This window comes from Glycine soja, chromosome 19 (genome assembly GCF_004193775.1).
Source record: "Glycine soja cultivar W05 chromosome 19, ASM419377v2, whole genome shotgun sequence".
NCBI classification, from domain to species: Eukaryota; Viridiplantae; Streptophyta; class Magnoliopsida; order Fabales; family Fabaceae; genus Glycine; species Glycine soja.
Genome location: NC_041020.1, coordinates 45341837 through 45364132, shown reverse-complemented (window position 1 = coordinate 45364132; position 22296 = coordinate 45341837). Strand labels below are relative to the sequence as shown.

The 22296-nt window shown below is 34.6% G+C and overlaps 2 protein-coding genes and 1 long non-coding RNA gene across 3 annotated transcripts; 1 reads left to right on the top strand and 2 right to left on the bottom strand.

The window, feature by feature from the left end:
* The first annotated feature begins 3202 nt into the window (after nt 1–3202).
* LOC114400583 (B3 domain-containing protein At2g36080-like) lies at nt 3203–5106 on the top strand. Its single transcript, XM_028363098.1, has 2 exons — nt 3203–4091; nt 4628–5106. The coding sequence occupies exons 1-2, from the start codon at nt 3413–3415 to the stop codon at nt 4846–4848; spliced, it is 900 nt and encodes a 299-aa protein (XP_028218899.1). The 5' UTR covers nt 3203–3412; the 3' UTR covers nt 4849–5106.
* Nucleotides 5107–6156: 1050 nt separating this feature from the next.
* LOC114400587 lies at nt 6157–9823 on the bottom strand. The gene is made up of 2 exons (XR_003663979.1): nt 8937–9823; nt 6157–8846 (listed from the first exon to the last, which is right to left on the bottom strand). It is a non-coding gene; the product is annotated as an uncharacterized LOC114400587 (long non-coding RNA).
* A 2957-nt stretch (nt 9824–12780) lies between these two features.
* LOC114400584 lies at nt 12781–14483 on the bottom strand. The gene is made up of 3 exons (XM_028363099.1): nt 14217–14483; nt 13810–13972; nt 12781–13235 (listed from the first exon to the last, which is right to left on the bottom strand). Exons 1-3 carry the CDS (start codon nt 14352–14354, stop codon nt 13042–13044), a joined length of 495 nt encoding a protein of 164 aa, XP_028218900.1. The 5' UTR covers nt 14355–14483; the 3' UTR covers nt 12781–13041.
* Nucleotides 14484–22296: the final 7813 nt, after the last annotated feature.

Genomic DNA, 22296 nt, shown 5'->3' with positions numbered 1-22296 from the left:
CATGCTCTCTTGCTTTTGTTGAGCGAAACTAACAAATTAAAACAAGAGACACAAATACCAGTCTGTATATATAAAAATTCTGGGTAGCTAGCAAAGCCAAGTTCTGAACGAATGTCCCCTTGTAATCTATTGCCAAAAGAAAGACAAAGACTTTAATTAGTCACCATTTGAATTCTCGCCATTTATAATATAGGTATTGCAGAAATATTATCAATTTTATTACGGTGTGATATGATTCATAAATAATTATATCATAAAATAATATTAATTTATTAAAAAATAATATCAGTTCTTTCAATGAAATTCAATATTTTAAGAGATTAATTTCTAATTCTAAATCAACTAGAAAATAGTCGAATGTTCTATTTGGTAGAAATGAAAGAAATAGGATAATGAAAACAAAATGAATAAAAAATAAATAAAAATAAAAATATTTAGTTAAGAAAAATAGAGATGAAATAAAGAAAAGGATAAAAAAAAAGTGTAAGAAATAGTATAACGGTCCCATAAATTTTAAATTTATTTTCACTCATTCTTCTCAATAAAAAAAGCCAAATAATTTGCGTCTCTCCTCTCCTCTTAATTATTTCTCTCTACCAAACATAACATAAAAAAAGGAGTAACCAGAATTAATTGGAAGATACTCAATAGGAAAATGTTGCCCGTAAATTTTTTTATATTAATTATTATTAAACTTATCAGTATTGTATTAATTTTTAGTAATATTAATTAACATACAATTTTATTGGAATAGAAAATTTGTAATATATATCAATTAAAATGTTAACTTTAATTAAACAAAAATTATATTATCAGAGACAAATTTAATGCTTGACAATTTTCTTTTATTGATAAGTGACTGTTTTTTTTTAACCGCATCAATGTATGTTATTATTAGTTAAATACTTAAATTTCTCTTTTCTCTTCCATCTGGCTGTCCCTACCCCACTTTCCTTAAATATCTCGTGGGGTTGTCTTGTGTCCCAGTTTCCCCTGAAATAAACTATTTGAGATTTTCCATAGTCATATATACACACAACCCAGGCAACGAATTAGCATGGCAGAGTCTCACCTAGACCACTTTTCTGTATTTCTTCATGGTCAAGGATTCCAGCACGTAGCCTAGCAACACCTTCGGTTGGACCAGTGTTATTATTTATATATAACACAATGTATATAAAAACATTTTTTTTTTATTTCATTTATTGTCATCTTTCTCCATTAACCATGCAAATTATTGTATATCTTTGTCTTTTTTTTTTAAAATTTATTATACAAATTACACTGTACATAGAATATTTCTCTAAATTTTTTGAAATTTTGATATTTACATATATAAGCAAGTATCACCATTTACAGGACCCGCAAATTTCATGTTCTCTTCCGGGAATTAATTGCACCGCCAAGAATTTCTGGTTTATGGGGACCGTCTCATCTAAGGTTTCGTGACATGACAGTGAGCATTACAACTGTACATTTGATTTTCCGATAGAATAAAGCCTAATTGACATTTAGCTAGGTTAACGTAAAAAAATAAAACTTTAGCGTTTTCTGGTTTCTCTCTCTTAACGTGTGCAATATTTCTAATAATGAAGAACTAAAACACACGCACCCTAGATATATCGATCCCTGATGACACCAGGAGAATTATTTATATTAGAAAATAAAAAAAAAACTCAACAACTTTTATTATTATTGGTGTGTCCCCAACATTTATATACTTAAACTTAACAAATGAGTTCAACCTTTTGTAGGGCTGAAAAGGGTGTCTGAATCTACCTGGAAACTGAGGTGGGCTTTGTCTCCAACTCATAGATAAGACATAATCTAAGTAAAGAAATAAATATATATGGAATATAATTATATAATATAAAATATAAAGATGAGTAGACAACTATAGGACCAGATAATAAGTAAAGTGAGAGGGAGAGAGAGAGTGATTATGTGTACGAGATGTGGGAGGTGGGGATTCAAACACGACTGCGCAGAGTTTTGTGTGTGTTCTCTAATTGGACAAATCAAATCTCATTACTCTCTGCTTATTTATTGGAAAGAAAAGGGAAGGCATATCTGTGGAAATTTTTTACTCCTCCCATGCCTTTGTTTGTTTGTGTTAATTGATGTTTTCTTCTCTTCCCTGCCTAGCTATGACGCATGTAGCTTCCTTAATTTGAAAAGCAGGAATCAGGAATGGCCGAACACCAATAATGAAGTCATGCACGTGACACAAATACTATTCTTTCATTATCCTAAAGACAGATACATTTTCACAAGACTTGAAATGAATCAGACCTATATACACTTACATTCATATACATGTCCATCATACAGATTCAAAACAACTTGTAGCGGAGGACGTGGACCACTCTACGTTAGTTTTTTCCTCGATCCATACCAGAATTTATAGGCACAGAGCAAACAATCATACCAAAAACCATTATACAAATTGGCATTTTTTTTGTCCATTACTAAATGGTAATTTTTTGAAATTAGTAAACACAGGAAAAAAAAGGGGGAATGTCAGATATATAATCCTTGGAACTTTGCATTATATTTAAAGAAACAAAGGAGGTACGAATTATAAGTTTGATTATTAGGTCAAATCAAGAAATAATAATAAAAAAAGGCACCGTTTTGTGATGAAATAAGGAGAAATTGGGTGTGGAAATAAAGTGGGATGATAGGTAGGCCGGCCAATGGCATTGGATAGGATTGAGAATGAATGAAGCAAATTATGATGAGTCCTTAGTTTGAGGCTCTGAGGACTGGTGAGCAAGGGCCCCATCACTTGATTTGTTAGCCAATTTACTAACATGGGATGTCCCTAATTACACCAAATTATTCACCTGTACAACCTCAATGCTCATAAACACACATGTTCGGTCCAATTCAGTAATTTTTTCAATTTTAAAATCTCACCATGTTTCACTTACAAGTGTTCAACACCTTTTGCCAAAACTCATCAAACTTTCATCATCATAAATTAATAAACAGAAAAGGTCCACATAATATATTCGACCAAGTTCACACGAAAAAAAAAACAATTAAACACATCATTAAATTATTTGAACAATTTAAAAATCGACGGTAGTAATTTGAAAAGAAACTGAAAAAAGAGCATCGAAATTGGAAACCACCAAAAAAAGACTTGTGGATCATTTTTAATTTATTTATTTTTTGTTCTTCTTCATATAGTAACGCAAACGCACTTGGCAAATAACCTTAAAAGTACTCTCGTACTGACTTTGCATTTCTCTCTCTATAACACTGACTCTCTCTCTTTCTCTCATTGTCATAACTTTGCTAGATCCATCAAAGAAGCAGTGATTCCCCCAGCTTCCACATCAAATGAAGCCATAATCATCATCATCATCACCACGCCTCTTCTTTCTCTTTCTCCCTACCATTCACAATGTCATCGATACACCACTACTCACCGGAAACAACACTATACTGGACCAGCGACCACCAGCAACAACAACAACAACAACAACAACAACAACAACAAGCTGCCACGTGGCTTAGTAATTCCCACACTCCCCGTTTCAACCTGAACGAAGACGACGACGAGGAAGACGACGTTGTCGTTTCGGACAAGGCTACTAATAATTTGGCGCAAGAACAGGAGAAAGAAGCGATGTTCGAGAAGCCGTTGACGCCGAGCGACGTCGGGAAGCTGAACCGGCTCGTGATCCCGAAACAGCACGCGGAGAAGTACTTCCCTCTTGACTCGTCCGGCGGTGACTCGGCGGCGGCGAAAGGGCTCTTGCTGAGTTTCGAGGACGAGTCGGGGAAGTGCTGGCGCTTCCGTTACTCTTATTGGAACAGTAGCCAGAGTTACGTTTTGACCAAAGGCTGGAGCCGTTACGTCAAAGACAAACGCCTCCACGCAGGCGACGTCGTTTTGTTCCACAGACACCGCGCCCACCCTCAACGCTTCTTCATCTCCTGCACCCGCCACCAACCCAACCCCAACCCTCCCGCGCACGTTAGCATCAGATCCTCCTCCTACTCTGCGCTCCCAGCTTATCCTACGCACCATCATCATCACCTCCCCTTCCCATACCAACCTCACTCTCTTCACGCACCAGGTAGCTTATCCATATCATCACTAATTATAGTAATAATATTCTCTGTTATTTCTTGTTTCGGGACAAAACTTAATTAAAACGCGCTTTCAATTCAAGCTTTAAGTATTTTTAGCACTATAATTGGAGTTTTATTTCATTAATCTGATATTTAATGCAGACATTTTATTATGCTAATTAACGTATGAAACTCTATTTCTATCTACCTGGACAACAATACGTCCAAAATAATATTCATTGGAACAAATGTGGTCAGAATTCAGAGAAGTCGCGTGAGGGACACGCGCCGGTTTTCGTTGAACTAAACGTGGTGGTAAAAATATATAGGATTCACATTTTTTTGCATATTAATTACTACTATAATCTTGTTAAATATTGCAGCTGGTATAAATTAAATGGTTTTGTTGTGTTTGAATGTGGTATAGTACATACTATAGTGTATATTTGGTAGTGGAAGATATGTTTTGATTGGAACATGAAATGTGGTATGATTGAAGGCGTGGGCATTTGCACGTGTTGTTAATGTTTGTTACTTACAGGTGGAGGGTCCCAAGGACAGAACGAAACGACACCAGGAGGGAACAGTTCAAGTGGCAGGGTGCTGAGGCTGTTTGGGGTGAACATGGAATGCCAACCTGATAATGATAATGATTCCCAAAACTCCACACATGAATGCTCCTACACCCACTTATACCACCATCAAACCTCTTCTTATCCTTCTTCAAACCCTCACCATCACATGCTACCTCAACAACCATAATAGAAATTAGATATATATGCCCCCCTCTTTATTAGATTCTCCCCCGTTTTTTTTTTTTCATTTCCAGCTTCAGGGTTGAAGTATGCCCTTAAATTAATTTTAGTCAATGACCGTGTCGTTAACATGAACCCGTGAAAGGAACCCTTCTTTTATTATTAGTATATTTAGGTTGACGTTGAAGATTATAGAGGATCTTTCTTGTCTTGAATTAGGGAGATGCATGCAAATGGAAATGCCTTGTTTATTCGTTTTATCGGATCTTCTTGTTCCCTGTCACTCGAGCATATTAATTATCGACTAAGCTGTGAATGCATGTCAGATAATGGGACCTTTTTTTTTTTTTTATCAACTTCGGTTCTTATTATATAATATATTAAAAAGGCACAAGGGGAAAAGCGATACATATATACAAAATCTAAATAGAACATAAAAATTGAGCAAACTTCATGGAGGTTATAATCCGTTTTGTATTGAAACTTTGAGCATCACCGCTTAATTTGAGTCTTGTAATGAGGTTTGATCCGTCACGATTGTCTTCAATTCATTTAATTGATTCTGCATCTTTGATTAAAATATGGATGGAAAACTGGTGGTTTCCTTTTACCCCGACAGAGTTAAGCTGCATTCTCTTTTTAATTGGAAACACCGTTCTCTCTCTACTATTGAGTGATCAAAGGTGACAGCCAAAGCGTGAAAATAGATTAACAATGGACCACGGAACAGGATTTATTGGGTAAACCTCATATCTTTTTTGGCCCACTTTGCATGTTGCCAGTGTGGCCTACCAACCAATAGACACAATATTGAAAGTTTGAAGGATGACAAGATCAAATTATAATTAATCTCTTTTTCCGAACGAACTTGTTTGTGGGCCTTAAATGCCTTGTGATTAAGTTTCATTATTAAACATATCGATGCCGTGGATCACCTTTCCAACATAAATATGTATGGTTGAGAAGTCGATCCAAAACTTTCCTAAAGCAAACTCGATAAATCTTCTAGACATGGAAGTCAACTAACAATGTTAGCCTTTCCATTGTGATAAAACTAATATAATTAGTGTCTCTTCAAGTCACACTCAAGTAGCTTATCCCACCTCAGAATCCTGAATTTATGGGATTACTTGCTTCACATATATTTTGGTATCCGGGAAAAGGTTCAATTGATTCTCTAAACAATTTTTTACATAATTTTCCACGTACAAAAAGTTTCCATCTAAACATTTATACATCTTTTTTTTTCCTTAATGGCACTAAATTAACCGTAAGAAATGCATTAAGTTGCTAACGTGCGAGTCCACAGGAAAAATGTTTTGAAAATATCATTTACTCTTTTTTCACATAAACTGATCAACACTTTTTAATCTTACATTCCTCTCTTTTTTCTTTATTAAAATCAATGGCACATCTTACTCTTTATGGGGTATGTATGTGTCATAACCATTTAAATGTTTTCAACTGTAGTGAAAAACAAAGTAGGAATTTAACATAATGTGTCGATGCGTGATTGCAACAGGATGTCAACCAGAAGAGAAATCACCAAAGACAAGGATAGGTGGATGCGACATCTCATAATTGATCCAATTAACCCACTTGTCAGGTTGCCCCCCTCAAACCCTGCCTAAAAGGGAAAGGGAAAGGGAAATGAAAGAAAGAGAAATAATAGAAAAACTAGAAGGGAGAAAAAAAGAAACGAAATCCCTGATTTTCTTACCAAACTTTCACACCAGAAGAGTGATAATGAGTAAACCCGAAGGTGGAGAGTAGTGATGGGAAAAGAAAAGAGACTGCAGCCAGAGGGCAGATTCAGAGGGTAAGGTATGGAGAGGGTTTGATGGGCCCCACTAAGATAGCTGGGTGACGTCATCCCAAGAGTGGAGAATTTTAGGTCATTGGAAATCAGAAATGAGGAATCAATTTGCCACTGTTGGGATTCTGCCTTAAGATTTTTCACTAGGGCTCATGATAATATACGTGGGAAGTAAGGTATGATGCCACTGATGGTGTGCTGCTATTTGGCTTTGGTGGGTGGGTGGACTTGACTTGACTTGATAGATAACACAACTAAAGACATACTACTAAGCCCACTCCTCTAGTTAAGCAACACAGCTTCCACCTCTTGGTAGTGGCAGCACTCACATCTAAATCAATATATGTTAATATGGATCCTGCTATTTTAAAGTAAGCATGTACGTAAAATAAGTAATCTCAAACAAACAACAACAAAAGTCACAGTGCATTAGTGCATGTTTAGGTTAAAGTTAACAAACTTAATTTTGGAGTAGTTTTTATTTTGCAAACTGGATTCGCAAAAAAAGCTTTGATCTTGCTTTTATGAAAACTTGATTTTAGACAAAATATATACAAGTGTACGAACGTACGTTTGAAAATAATCAAACATGACACAAAACTGAGTTTATTATCCAATTTGAGTTGGAAACACTACAAATGGGAATCCAAACATGCTCTTATCTTACTAGGTAAGTAATTTCGAACCCTAATAAGAAAATTAATAGTCAATAATACATACATATGCATATCAAATTATGAAAGTATCGTCAACAACTATATTACTTATTTTAGAGAAGCCAAATTCATATTATATATACAGATATAGATTTGCTGCTACAGCCTACAGCACCATTCCAAGGGGGATATTTTGGGTTTTGCTTCCCAAGACATAATATTTCAAATTTTGTTTTCATGCAAATTTTCAGGTAATAATATCTGATGATGCATTTATTTGCGTAATGACAAGCTCATGTGGATGAAAAATCAAGTAAAAATGGGGAAGCTGAAGACAGAATTAAATTTTGGGCACGTCAATAGACCAGGGTCCCCCCCAGCCCCGGTTGTGGCCAGACCTGTTTTATATGGTCTGTTGTGTGCAGTTGTAAGATTTTGCAAGCTATAAACTACACGCAAAGAAATAAAAAGGGAAGAGAGAAAACGTTCACAGCATAACTGACTAGGGTAAAATGTTTAAACAAAGAAGGGAAAATGTAAAATAAAGACCATAAACTAAAAAGGAGACAAGGATATCCTTAAAGAGCAGGCAAGTAAAACAGTATATCACTCAAAGGCAATGCAGTATGGCTCACAATGAATGTTGTTTAAATCTGCTATAAATTCTAAATTACGTAATTCACAACTTCTAAGTTCTCTCATAACACCTAGTTCTAGTTATCAATGCCACTGAGGCAACCTGAGTTTTTCTTTGTTGGCATATTAACTGATTAACGGGGAGGGCACAATGAGTGAAATAGTTTTGGTTCACTTTTGATTGATTTTCACCACTGAACCTCTCTCTTTAAGTCTATAACTCCCCACGTACACGCTATACGTGCTATTTTCTAGTGTGTTTTTTATTCCATAGAGGTGACATGAATCCAAGGTTAAAAAAAATTCCAAACTTCGGGTACAACAGAGGTATTATCAGGTGAAGAAAGACAGTTTCACTGACCGAAGTTTTAGCTGTCGTACAATTAACTGCTTGTATAGAGCACAAGCAGGGGTTGAGGAAATGAAGATGTGACCCGTCAGTGAAGTGCTTTTGATCAATATATGATTCATCACACTGAATTACCAAAAGTCGAGTACAAGTCATTGCCATTGTCTCTGACAGAGGAAGAAAAACAGAATAATCCAACTTTTTTATTAAGGACCTAGGGGAGGAGAGAAGAGCTTGAACTGATCACTGTGTTTAAACAGTGGCTTCAACAAAGCTTTTTAGCTTTTAATCAACATGATCGATACCAGTTTCATACAAGCTAATGCAAAATAATTGTGCAAAAGAACGACAGGAGTGCAGAATACCTTTATGAGTAATCAAATAGTGTGTCATGTGATTATTAGGGGCCCATAAAGATTCACACAAGACCTGCTTGAGAAGGCGTCCAATCTCTCTCAGTGGCTCACACTGGCTCTGCAAGTGGGAGGGTCCTCAGATTGTGGTGTTTATCATTGGCCTACACATAATGGCCAATCAAAGGCTTTGACCTGCAGGAGTGATACAGTTATGCATTAATAGGAGACAGATTCTACCATAGGAAAGTTATTTTACGTCGTTAAATTTTTTTAACGTGAAACCTATGGCTCAAAATTTTCTTTTTTCTTCCTTTTCCTAATTTTGTCCTTTGGAGAACCCCTTCCATCTCTTCCCCTCAGAGACCCAGCCACTTCCATCTCCACCTTCTCTGGCGCCAAACCAGCTAGCATCTTTCTTCACACCACCCTCCCACACATCTCCTCTGGCCATCATCTTGTAGATCTGAAGAAGCCTTAACACAGATTTCTTTTCCCAATGTTGGACTTCGATTGAAACAGATATGAGCAGACTCCCCTGTTCTGACGGTCAATCTTGCACACCTTCACTTTTGGCTTCGGTGGCTGCAGAGGCATAGGGCAGTCGGCGGAAGTTTCACCATTTTTGTGATGCGATTTGCGATGGTTTGCGGTCTCCTTCACGGTTCATAGTGGGATTTACTGGGTTTGCGATGAGTTTTTGTTGTTCGCAATGGTGATATGGTTTTGTTCGCCTTGGATTTGGTTGGAATGAGGCGTCGGGATGAGTTGAAGGGGGTGGCCGGCAGCAGTGGCACATGATGGTCCGCGTTCACATGCAAGGGAAGCTTTCGCAGTGGTTCGTCATTATCCTTTGGGAATGAATTTCGCGATGCTCCCGGTTGCCTTTCTTTTAAAAGAATTTGATTTAGATTTGTTTCTTGAGTTTGGTATTTTTAATTTTGTTGTTGGCTTTTGTATCTATTTCTCAAATCTGAAAAAAAAAATTGAATATTATAATTTGATCTGTGTTGGATTTTTTGTTCTATGTTGGGTTCTTGTTGTTTGTTATTTTCTTGAAACTCATTGATGGTCATGGAGAAGCAATGGTTCTATCAGTGGCAAAGTGACATTTGTGATGGAGAGAGAAGGGATGAGGGAGGATAGGGAGATTAGGCTATCGGAGAAACGGAGTATTCAAGGACACATTGGAAAAGAGAAAAAAAAAAAGGAGAAAAAGAAAAAATAAAAGAAAGAGAAATATTAACCATTGATTTCAAAATCAGCACATCTAGCGATTCAAATTTACTTAGGTACCGTGTGGAAAATCTTTCACTTTGGTACAGTAGAATCCTTCTTAATAGTAATAAGACAAACTTACATTTTTTATTCCCTTCGTGGTCTCTAATTTCTATTTTAGTCTCCCTTTAAATTTATTCATAAATTTAGTCTTACAATTATGTTCAATCTCGTAAATATGGTCCTCAAATCCAGGTTTAGATGTTAGACTATTACAAAGGAATGTTGAGTGTCACGTTATGATTGAACAATCAAAATGTGTGTATTTTAACCTATGAAGCAGGTGAAAGTCAAGACTCATGTCTGTCAAATACTCATACACAAGTATCTTTTCATTTTCCTCCAAGCAACATGCCAAAAGCCTTACAAGGTTGCGATGTTGCAGTTTAGCTATAAACGTTACTTCATTATTGAACTCCGCTGAGCCTTGACCAAAAACTTTTGAGAGCCTTTTGACTGCAATTTGCCTTCGATCTGGTAGAATTCCCTAATAAAAGTCTTCAATAAATAAAAGCACATAGAAAGATAGTAAAAACAAAATTAAAGAACCTATATAAAAAATTCCAAATCATTAAAACCTTGTAAACGGGGCCAAATCCACGTTCCCCTAATTTAGATGCTTCTGAAAAGTTATCGGTACTCTGTAGAATTGTGATTAATGGCATCATAGGTTGAAATTTATGAAATGAAGATAGACGAAGCCCTTCTACAAAGTGAAGCCTCTGAGTTGATAATTTTAAGCTATCATACAAATTATGGCATGTGCAATAGCATGAAATTACCTTTTATAAATCTTCTCCTGTACCAAAAGCAATATACACCGAAACACAGTAGAGATTCGTCCCACCTAACCCAATAACCCATGTAGCAGCAGAAGCAGCTGCAGCTGAACGAAGGGGAATGGTCGATTTCGGCAGCGGTTTTCCTTGCCAGAGAAGGTGGAGGAGGAGTGGGAGATGAGGTAGGAGAGGACTTCTCTGTCCTCCGGTGAGAGTGCCTCCACAAGGGTGAGGATGGCTGCCGAGAGGAAGGAGAATTGGTCGGAGATGAGTGGTGGTGATGGGTGAACTGTCCCTTTATGGTAGAGTTTCTTCATGAGGAGGGAGAAAATGGTGATAGATAGAGAGAGAAAGAGTTGTGGTGCGTTGGTTACCCTAAATTTAGGGTTAGGGTAAAAAAAAATTAACCACACTCGATTAAAATGACACACCTTTTCATCATTCAATTAGAACGTGACATGTGACAGTTAATGTTTCTTTGTAACAGTCAACGTCCAAATCTGGACTTGGGAACCACATCTACAGGATTGGATGTAATTGGGAGACTAAATTCGTAAGTAAATTTAAAGGGGGATTAAAATCGAAATTGGAGACAACTAGGGAGACCAAAAATACAATTTTGCCTATAGTAATAATACAGTACAAATGACAATGAAGGGAAAAATAGGAGAGAAACACTATGGGTGTGTATCTTTGATGCCACTTCACTTGGCATTACTTTCAAAGTTCATGATGAATCTCACCTTGCGCCTCCTTTAGGAGATGCTGTAGAATAAAGAACACAAATGGGAATTTGATTTCTTCTTGAAGAATAAATCACTGTATTCAAATCAGCATCAACACCAACAAAATCTCCCTTTGCATCTCAGTAACCTGAGCCTCAGCATATGAACTACCAAAAACAAAATTAAACAGATTAATCACAGAGCAATGTTCTTTCCTGCATTCATTCAAATGGAAAGCTCATCAAGTTCATTCTGTCAAATTGATTCTCACTGCAGAATAGTAAAATGTATGTCAATCGTGTCGATTATGCCCCTCAATCTTATAGTACTACTGATCCAAAACTTGTGAATTAAAAGATTCCCTACAAATTTGGCCATGAGGCAAGACTGGAAATATAATCCCTACCTATAATGTTACAATAAAGATAAGCATATGACTCTTACCTGAAATAGTAAGAACTATTCCTCCATAATTCAGACCAAGACTATAGATGCAATCTTCATATGGAAATGGACCAATATAGCAGGCTTATCACTCGAAAGACGGAATCAATAATATTTTGTGGGACCTTAATTTTATGTCTTATTTCTCACATTATGCAAGTCTTTTCAGTCATCTCAATCTCCACAATGAAGCCAAAACTATTCAACCTGGCATCTCATGACCCAATTTGTCTGCCACATACATGTTATAATAAATAAAAAATATAACACCCCGTGGTAGAAGTGCTACCTCACAGCCTCAGCTGATAATTCAGCCCACCTGCATAGCCAGAAAATCTTCTAGAATGCCAAATTAATTCTACCTAGAAGAAATGATAACATTATCTCCACTAAATAGAATTAGCCAGGATACCAGACAACCCAACCCAGAATCAATCATATAGGAAACTCGCCTTATATAATCTTTTAGCAGGCAAATTCACATATCTCTAAGTGAACAAGACAAAGATGCAACAGTGACCTTTAAATGAATGAAATACATACAGTGATTAGTTTACTATGCATCCGTGAGAAGAAATGGGGAGGATCAAATAAAAGAACTCCACCACCACCCCCTCTCTACCAAAGTCTTTCACAGAATATATGACTAAGCTTGGCAACCACAAGTTATAAGAAGATTGAAACCATAACTTAATGTGATTACTTGCAAATAAGACATGTGTCAGACTAACTGTCATAAGCCAATGTCTTGAAATTAATATATACAAATTTTCAGAGTCCTGTATCGTCAACAATTATTCCAATTCTGTATTTTAGGGGACAAATATAAATAATAATAGATAATACATCATTAGGTATAGCAGTTAAAGAAACATGGCATCAACATATGCTATTGCTACCATTTGCAGAACAAACAGATCTTTAATATCACAAATAAGCACACAAAATTGAAAACTTGAAAACGAATTTGCAAAAACAAAATTCATGACTACCACTGGAAGTTTAGTATCCAAAATACACCCATTTTGGAATATTTGATTATATCTGTTCGGTGCAATGTACATTAAAACCCTTTAATCAAGAGGACTGTCTATATTTTTAAAAAAAAAAAAAAACTAAAGGTCTGCAAGAGAAAAAATTACACCCTGCCTCCTACAAGCAAGTTCAAGTTGATTTTTTGGGTAAATCAGCATCTTCTTGAGGTTTGGAATCTTCCTTCTTCTCCATTACTTGCTGAACACCCTCTTGGTACCCTTCTATGAAACTTTTAAGAGCATCTCTGTATGCAGATGCTCTGGTCATGTACACACGCTGCAAAGCTGGTCTGAGAGTCTCCATTCCCCCTCTTGCAGCTACAGCTGTAAATTTCCCAGTAAAAAAATAGATACGGTCATATGCTTGGTCAAAAGTCAAAATCACCTTCACAAACTCATTTACTCAAAGCAGTAGTAGCAAATCGTAACCAGAAAAATAATGGGAGGGAAACTAAAAATAAAAGGAAAGTAGAGGAAGGTTATAAATCACTAAAGAGTTTGGAGTTGCAAAAAAAAAAGCAAGAACAGAGAATTCTACTCAATGCTGAATAAGCAAGGGGCAGCAGCGGCACTCTAGTTGGTGAAAAAATCGTTGACTAATTGTTCATGTTCATCATAAGTTTCGTTTTCCTATCCAAAGCACTTTTGATTTGATGTTCGGCAGCATCCTTAATTGCTTTCTCTAGGTGCAAGTCATTAATTCACTATAGTTTGATTAAGCAATTCACACAACCACATGAGCACACCGAAGAGTACAGGTATATCATAAGTACTCTTGGATAAAAACACGGCAACAAGCACCATTGTACTTTGATCATAACAATCGTAACTTTGACAAAACAACAGCCATTAATTCCAAAACAGCATAATGATATCAAACTAGAGAACAAGATGGTACCAAGGTCCTCCAGTGTTGAGGGTTCTTTTCCTATAGTTGTTTTCTTTTCACCATTTGTTTCATCAGTCATGTCACCATCCTTCTTATAATCATCAGGCCGAAGGTCAGGACCAATGTCACGAACCCAGCTTGCAGCATAAAGCCGGGCAGCTCTCTTCAAAACCTGAAAATTGAATGTTTCTCAGCACAATCAAAAATACCAATAGCCAAGTGTCATCCCTTCAATTAAGTACAATTCAGTATCTCCAAACTGCAACGTAGTAATCCACAAACAACATCGATAATAAACTATAAAAGCATGTGAATCACAATAAGTTTTTTGTGATAGTCAGAATCAAATTGAAAGAAAAGTAACAAATGCCCAGACCTAAAGTGAAGGTAAAAGTAAACAGTGAGAAGGGGCATACCCAGATACGCTGGTCCCAGGTCAATTTGCGACGCTTTTTGATGTGAGGAGGGTCTGGCAAAGAAGAGGGGAAAGCGATTTCTTTGAGATCATAGCGTATATAGTCGTAAATTTTCCTGCAAACAACCCTCACTTTCATTTCCAACCTACAAAATGCAACTATCAACTAGCACCCAGATTGTAACTATGACAGAGCAAAACCAGACGACGCCACTCAATTAATTGAGTTCCTATTCCTTCACTGCTCGGGAGACCCAGTAAATCAACTTCAAATTTAAAATAAAATTATCCCAAAGTGAAAATTTTAAATATATATTCAAATTTATTAATTTATATTACTGAGTATAACAACAACAACAACAACAAAAAGGATGCTTTCATAGTTCTATTAATTTTGAATTTATCAAATTTTAAACAATCAAATTGACATAATAGTTTTACCAATTTAAAATTATTAAACTATTTTAAACTAAATTTGTAATTTTCCGAACTCACAAAGGAGTGGAGCTCCAATTTCCTTTTGCGGTGAATAAAATTCTGATACTATTAATCTTTTTTTCTTTTCACAGAATACACTGTTAATTGCACTACGCGTTTTTTAAATTAATTATTATAAACATTAACAAATATAACAAACTGATCATTAATTAATAATGTAAAAACTATTTACTATTAATGTATATATTATTTATTCTTACTGTTTTGTTAAGTACAATCACAACAATAAAATTTAAATTTAAGACTTTATTCAAACTATCCAAATCTTCTTACTCCTATCAGAGTTTACTTACTATTTAAAATTTCCTCTTACATGAATATATGCACTTTTTTCATCCTATTTATCCTATTCTTATTATTTTCTAACCTCCTTAGCACTTTCCAGAGATAATCTACAACAACAACCAACAACACTGTGTTTGTGTTCATGTAGGTTTCAAGCTGACAGTGAGATGAAGGGGGAAACAAAGACGCGAGCGGAGAAGTAATTACAAAACTTGTCATTGTGTTTGTGTTCATCAACCATGTAGTACCATACGATTGTCAAACAAATGAAGCATGAACCTGAAAATTCCATGAACATCACATCTTTGGGGAATCAGGCACCCCACCCAATGCTCCTTGCGAGGATTGTAAGTTGTAACCAAATGGTGCTTTTATGAGTGCCATACACTATTTGTAATGATGATTTTGCTAGATACTACATTCTTTTCTACGAGTACAAAGAATGATAACTTTGCTATAACTGCATTGCTTCTTGATCACCTTTGTCCCGCCACTTCCACTTCCTCATCCGACTACACATCATCGATAGTCATTTGCTTCATTTTCTCAAGAGATTCAACCTTCCGGTGTATAAGTTGATGGAATCTGCCAAAAAGAAGATATGTTATATTCTTACAAACTGATAATAAGAAGATTAATATCTGAGGAGACTATACAAAAGAAGCAGATAAAAGTTGTACATACAAGAGCTGGTACATATCTCTTAATAGCAGCCAACATGGCTGCATGCCCAACTGCAGTAACCTGTAGGAAATCAACATTATCCAAACTTATTAACAAAGGATGTCACTACATCTGGAACTTGCTTGGACCAAAACCATTCATATGCTTCCAGCTGGTTAGTTGATAGTTTTTCGCTAATTAAACTTTCCAAAGGAGCAGATAGCCGAAGTAAACTAGATCAATATTTAACAAGTTTAACGCCCAAATCAACTTGGGAGTAGAATAAAATATCAAAACTACACAAATAAAGGATTGAAATAATATAACAACAAAAGTACATCAAAGATCACCAGACAGTCAAAGTACTTTTCAAGTATGCAATCATTTTATGACATAATTTTCTTACTTAAGCTACAACACAAGTTTCTACCTTAACACTAGACCATAAATTCAAACTATATGGTTCTCATAGTCATAATAATCAAGAATTTGCAGATTTATTGGGGGGGGAGGAGAGGATACATACTTCAATCTTCAGAATTTTAACATTCAGATCAGATGCACAAAAACTGTATAGCAGACACTTCAATTATATAAAACATTACGATCATCAAGTAATAAAAAATTCTGTTAGAGATGCAATACAATAAAGCCACTCATGTTCCTCCATTTAACAACTTAAGCTATTGGGAGAGTTAGTTCATCTCATGGTACCAAAGTCTGTGACAAAGAGATCTAGAATTTGATCCTTGCCTCCCTTACTCTTCTAATAAAAAGTTGAATTTCAGAACAAGGTAGGCAGGCCTATGCATTGTCCATGTATGTCAAACCCAGAGGACTCTTGCATGAAGGAGTGTGATAGAGAATATAATATTTTATTAAAGTGTCTTCACCTAATGGCTGAAGCTTTTAGGAGAGTGGTTTCGTGAAGCTAACAAAAAAAAAATGTTCTTCACATAATAAGGTAGCATTTAATAAACCTATAAAATGCAGAAGTGTTTTGGACAGTCAATAACAAGTTCAAGCATGGAATCTCTATTTCCTTCTGATAACAACTGTGACATGTTTTAGATAAGATTAATCTTAAGGAAACAGATAAGAGCTCAACTAAAACACAAAGCAACATGCCACCTCCTTTGAACAGATACATTGACATTCCTGTCTCTATCACCACTTTGGGATGAAATTTCATTCGCAACTTGCAATAAGGAGTATACAGCAGCCTGAGAGAATTGATCCAACTTATTTCTTAGTTTTTCATAAATTATTGGAAAATAAGGAAACAATGGGTCCAAGTGAATTATTACTAATGAGAAAACTGGAAAAAGAGAGTATCAGTTCTTGTAGCAATGACAAGTTGGTAACAGTAGAAACATTACGAAGATATTCATTCATGAATGATGAAGCATCTATGCATTAGCAATATACGATTTGGCAGCACCAATACAAATGATGTTAATTGGATTATATGTAGGGAAGAAGGTGGTGACAAATCATCCTAAGTCCTAAAATGTAAAAACACGGACAATATGCGAAGTTACCCAAAGCTCTGACAATCTGACTCAACCTGAATGTCAATAATAAAGGGTCTCGAGATCCTTGGAAAAATTTCTTGCCTAATAATTATAAACATGATCCTTTAAGTTTGGTAAAGGAAGCGAAGAGATTAAATTTGTTAGAAATAAAATATTGCAGTTATATACAAAATCATAAAGAGATAAGTCAATGGAGAACTACCAATCCAATTATGTTATAGTAATGATGATTTTGAAGAGTCATGCTCGTACCATTCTGTCATATCCCCCATCAGTCACAACTGAGTCTAAAGCAGTTTGCTTAGAATATTGCCCTGAGTAGGGGTGCACAGTATTTATTCTATGCTTTTAAAAGTTAAAGTCATTAGGATTTAGGAAAGAATGATAATTAATTTCTTGTCATATTGATACACTCTCCATCTTGATCATATCATATTATAAATGAAGCAGCTAATTTCAAGTTATTAAAAAAATGAGCTAGCATTGCAGATGCACTCTCCATAACACATGCTGTAATATGAACCCACAAGATTCTTCAGTCCTGGGTCCTATTACACTGGCACTAGATATGGCTCAAAGATTATGACTTGCATCAAGAAAGGATAATATGGTTTGTTGACTCTAATGTTTAAGGCCTCATGTACATGCCACACTATGGAAAGCCTCTCAACATAATAATAAATATGCTTGAACCTTGCAATATATGTTAATGCATGTGTTTCTCAGAATACCAATACAGGCTAGCAAAATAATACATATAACAACAGCTCTTCGATCGTCCTTAACTCTCACGAGTAAGAATACAGATTGACATGCTACAGGAAATTCTGCCCTGCTGTCCATCAAAATTTCACATGTTATGGCCCAAATAATAAATATCTACCATCAATCTTGACATTACCTGATATGACAGTTCCTTCACCCATGCATTTTAGTCTACCCCAAGCCAAGCTTTTGAAAACCAATATAATCTTAATGAGGAGTTATGCTCCTTAGTTGCCAGCTCAGAAACCCTGGCAGCATCATATAAAGATTGGAGTAGTCCATCATAGAAGTCTACATCTACCAGTGAGCTATTCAGCTTCGCCCTCATTGTTTCAATTTCTGTACTAGTGCTAGCTTGGGGGCTCTCATTGGCAGCCCCACCATCATCAGAAGCAGATGCAAATAGCAGGTTGTTTACCCTCCTTCCAGGCTTCGAGAATTTCAAGTAATCTTTTCTTTAAGCCACCAAACCATGATCACTGGGTTGGGTTTTTTGGCTTCAAATGAAAAGTGGAGAGGAGTCACATTAGGATGAGAGAGAAAAATAGTTCCAAAACATTGAGAGAAAAAGAAGAGGGAAAATTCCAACTGCGCTAGTATACCGTTGGATCGAATTAATTTTTGGACAACAGGTTCTAAACACATGATACTTCAAATTGTTTGGTTGGATCGTCAAAAAAATATCTGGAGAGAGATAAGTATTTTGTATTCTCTATTTTATATTTTGGAATTTCATTTTCTTATATATGTTGTAAGTATGAGGTCTGGTTTGATTTGGCTTTATAGAAGGTTTCAATACATTTGTTGAAAACTCTCATGTATCTTTATGATTATAATGAAATTATTTGTTTAACCTGGATAACCCATAATTTTTACCGTTACATTTAGGAATTTTTTACATTGTGTCTCATATTTTTTTTTTTTCATTTATATTTTGCGTTCTATTTTTATTGGTGGTCTTGACTGACATGTTTTTTATCACATTGTTGCATAACAAAGCATGATCCATGAGGCATCTCTTTCTTGAACTACCCCATTCACTTACTAGCTGTCAATGCAAGTTCGATACTTTTATGCCTCCATTAGCAGAACCGCGTTGATCTTTTGAAAGCAAACAATTCGAAGAGCTGCCCAAAGAACTGTAATTAGAAACACTATATACATAGATAAAGAATACTATGCAAGAATTCAGCTCAAAAGGAATGAAATAAATTCAAAAGGAAAGAAAACTAGTTCAAAGAAACTATTTCTCAAAAGCATCTATTATCTTTTTTCGTTTTATCCTTCTATCTTCGAGAATGCATTTATTAATAACATATACTCTCAACTCAAGAAAATGGCAATTTAATCCTATTCAGACTTTTTTTCCCTTGCATTTAGAATAATTAATATTTTCTTAATTTTTGTGTAATGCCCGTAGCAATGGTAGCCCTTAGGACGGTCAATGTGAGCAACCGCCCAAGGGTTTATTTTTAGAGGGGTACCAATTTTATTTTATATAATTTATATAAATATTAAAAAAATTAAAATCATATAAAAAATAAAATAGTTTTCAATATATTTCTTATAGGAAAACCAGTAATTAGTCCATTAATAGGGATATTTTTACTTATCAACAAAATTTCTATAATTCGGAGAACTTAACTGACAATTCAATGTTGAACATAAAAAAAAAGTGTATATGTTTATTATTGTCTTCCATTTTTATTAGTATTAATAAAGTTATGTAACCAAAGTTTTTGAATAAAAAATTAAAATAGTTATGATTCAAACTTCAACAATAAATAAAAATTAAACTTTATTATTTTAGTTATTTAAAATATTTAATTATTTTTTAATGCGTGTACAACTAATAAAATAATATTAATTATTATTGCTACTATTGCATGTACTAAAATAAGCTAATTTATTTGTTAAAGTTCTATTTGAAACTAAGAGACAAGATAAATTAAATAAACTTGCTTTGATTTCTATTGAATATGATTATTTAAAAATCTTGATTATGAATAAATTATCAATGATTTTGTCATAAAAAATGAAAAAAATAAAATAAAATTCAAATAATCACGCAGGTATAATTTTTCAGTTCGCCCACAGCACAAAAAATCTCAGGATGAGGCTGGTAGTGTAGGCAACTTTAGTTGGCCCCTTAATCTTGATAAGTTCATATCCATATAGTCAACCAGTTTAGGTGAACGCAACCTAACGAATAAAATGCTTGAAATGCTTCTTCAGTTCCAATTATTCATCAGAAACAAAGCAACAAAGTTTACATTCTAATTAAAGTCAAGATAATATCTATCCACACTCGGTCGGAACCAGAGCTTCTTGAACGAACAAGATGAAAGAGAAATTAATAGGTACAATATAGAAGGCGAAGATTCGATCGGAAATGGAAAGAAAAATAGAGAATTGAATTTGATCACCTAAACGAGACAAAGCTGTGGTGGTGCGTGCAATCTGAGCGCCATGTAAAGAGCAGTTTGAAAATTGGAGACAAGCCGCAAGAGAAAAAAAAAGAAAGGAAAGATTGGAAGAAAGAAAGAAACGAAAGGTCACTGTGACGTATAGTTATAGTTAGTCGTTGGCCTTATCCGTATAAATAGTAACATGGAAAACACAAACAAGTGGCACAGACACAGCAGATACCCACCTTTCTCTGTTGTTCATTTCTCACCCTTATCTGGTGTTCATTTTTTAGCTGTTCTGGTATTGTTTTTTGAAAATCACACAATAGTTAAAAAAAAATAGTAGAATAGTCAATTTTATACCCACCCTCCTCCAGCCTCCTACCAACAATTTAATAACTAATTTTAAAAATTATTTTTATTTTTGAAAATAAAATAACTACAATATTTGTTTATGTACCCAAAAATACATTTGTTTTATAATAGTTTTCAGTTTCCAACAGAAAAAAAATATTATAAAAAGAATCGTTGATAATGGAAGGATCGTATTTAACTTCTGAATATGACATTTGAAATGTGAAATCAAATGCACATTTTATTAGTTATACTTTCTAAAGGATGGTGATCACATTTCCCAATATCCTATCTCATTTCTTTTGTCCCACGAACAAAACATGAGCACGTCATTTAAAAATCCACATGTTACCCTTCATAGATCTGATGGCACCGTTGACGCGTCCATGAAACTTGGCGGCTGTCTTCCAGAAAACATAACGGAGTTAACAAGTCTTTCTCATTGTGAAGGGTAATATGAGAAATGTGAAAATGTACATGTGAATTTTTAAATGATGACTCAAAGTTTTATCGGTGGTATATGATGTGAGGCAGCATCTTTAGACATGTGAGATTTACATCTCTTTCTAAATGGTTTATTATTCATTTTTTTAAATAATTAAAATATATTAATTGTTTTTAAATCAATAAACGCTCACATGATAAGAAATAAAAACAGTATGAGTGAAGCCATTCCACTCAAAGAAAACTTATTTATCTTTATATTTTGCACATATATTATTAATATTTATTTTGTTTCAATAAATTATTATTAAAATTTTTTTAAGGTTATGTATTTAATTTTTAATAAATACTTATTTTAATATTTGTTTAAGATGAAATAAATTAAAATATTTTTTTATCTATTACCTACAGAATATGTGTAGTAATAAATTTAATATATATGTCATTTTATAATTAAATATTAATATGAAAACATTTTACAGATATAAACTGCTTCTTAATTAACAGACCGTGTGCAAAAAGGTGAATTAACTCACTAATTTAGTTTCTATTTTTTTTAGTTTCTGATATGTCAAATATTGTTTCATTATCATTAATTACTTACACATCACAATCAGCAAAAAAAAAATTACTTACACATCAAGTTGTTAATTAAGTAAAAGACGACTCGTGTTAGAAAATTCTGTTATTATTTAGATGCGAGACTAATGTAGATCGAGACTCAGTTTTAACATATAATAAACTTTCGGAATAAAAACCATTCAATTAAAATATATGAGAATTAAAATTATACAAATATATATAAAAAAAAAACAACCAAAATGCATTAAGCTAAATAAGAAGTAAAATTACATAAGCATTAGACTCACAGCTATATATAATTAATGTATTGTAATTTGATTAGCTGAACGAATTTGAGCAGCAAGTCAGAACTCAGATGGAAGTTTCTATTCACATTATTTTTTCTCTTATTTTATTGTTTGCGTGTATAGCATCATAAAAATCGTGAGCCTCGTGCACAAATTTTCTAACACGATAGGGTAGCGCATGAACATTATAGTTTAGCTTATTCTGTTTTAGATCATTGTTGGATCGAGGATGCACCTCACCATGTGGCTCACCGACACCT

Coding starts and splice junctions, on each gene's coding strand:
- LOC114400583 (XM_028363098.1), top strand. CDS start 3,413: ATGTCATCGATACACCACTACTCACCGGAAACAACACTATACTGGACC. Junction 4,092..4,627: donor TCACTCTCTTCACGCACCAG/GTAGCTTATCCA, acceptor TGTTACTTACAG/GTGGAGGGTCCCAAGGACAG.
- LOC114400584 (XM_028363099.1), bottom strand. CDS start 14,354: ATGAAAGTGAGGGTTGTTTGCAGGAAAATTTACGACTATATACGCTAT. Junction 13,973..14,216: donor CCTGGGACCAGCGTATCTGG/GTATGCCCCTTC, acceptor TTCAATTTTCAG/GTTTTGAAGAGAGCTGCCCG. Junction 13,236..13,809: donor CTCAACACTGGAGGACCTTG/GTACCATCTTGT, acceptor GGAAATTTACAG/CTGTAGCTGCAAGAGGGGGA.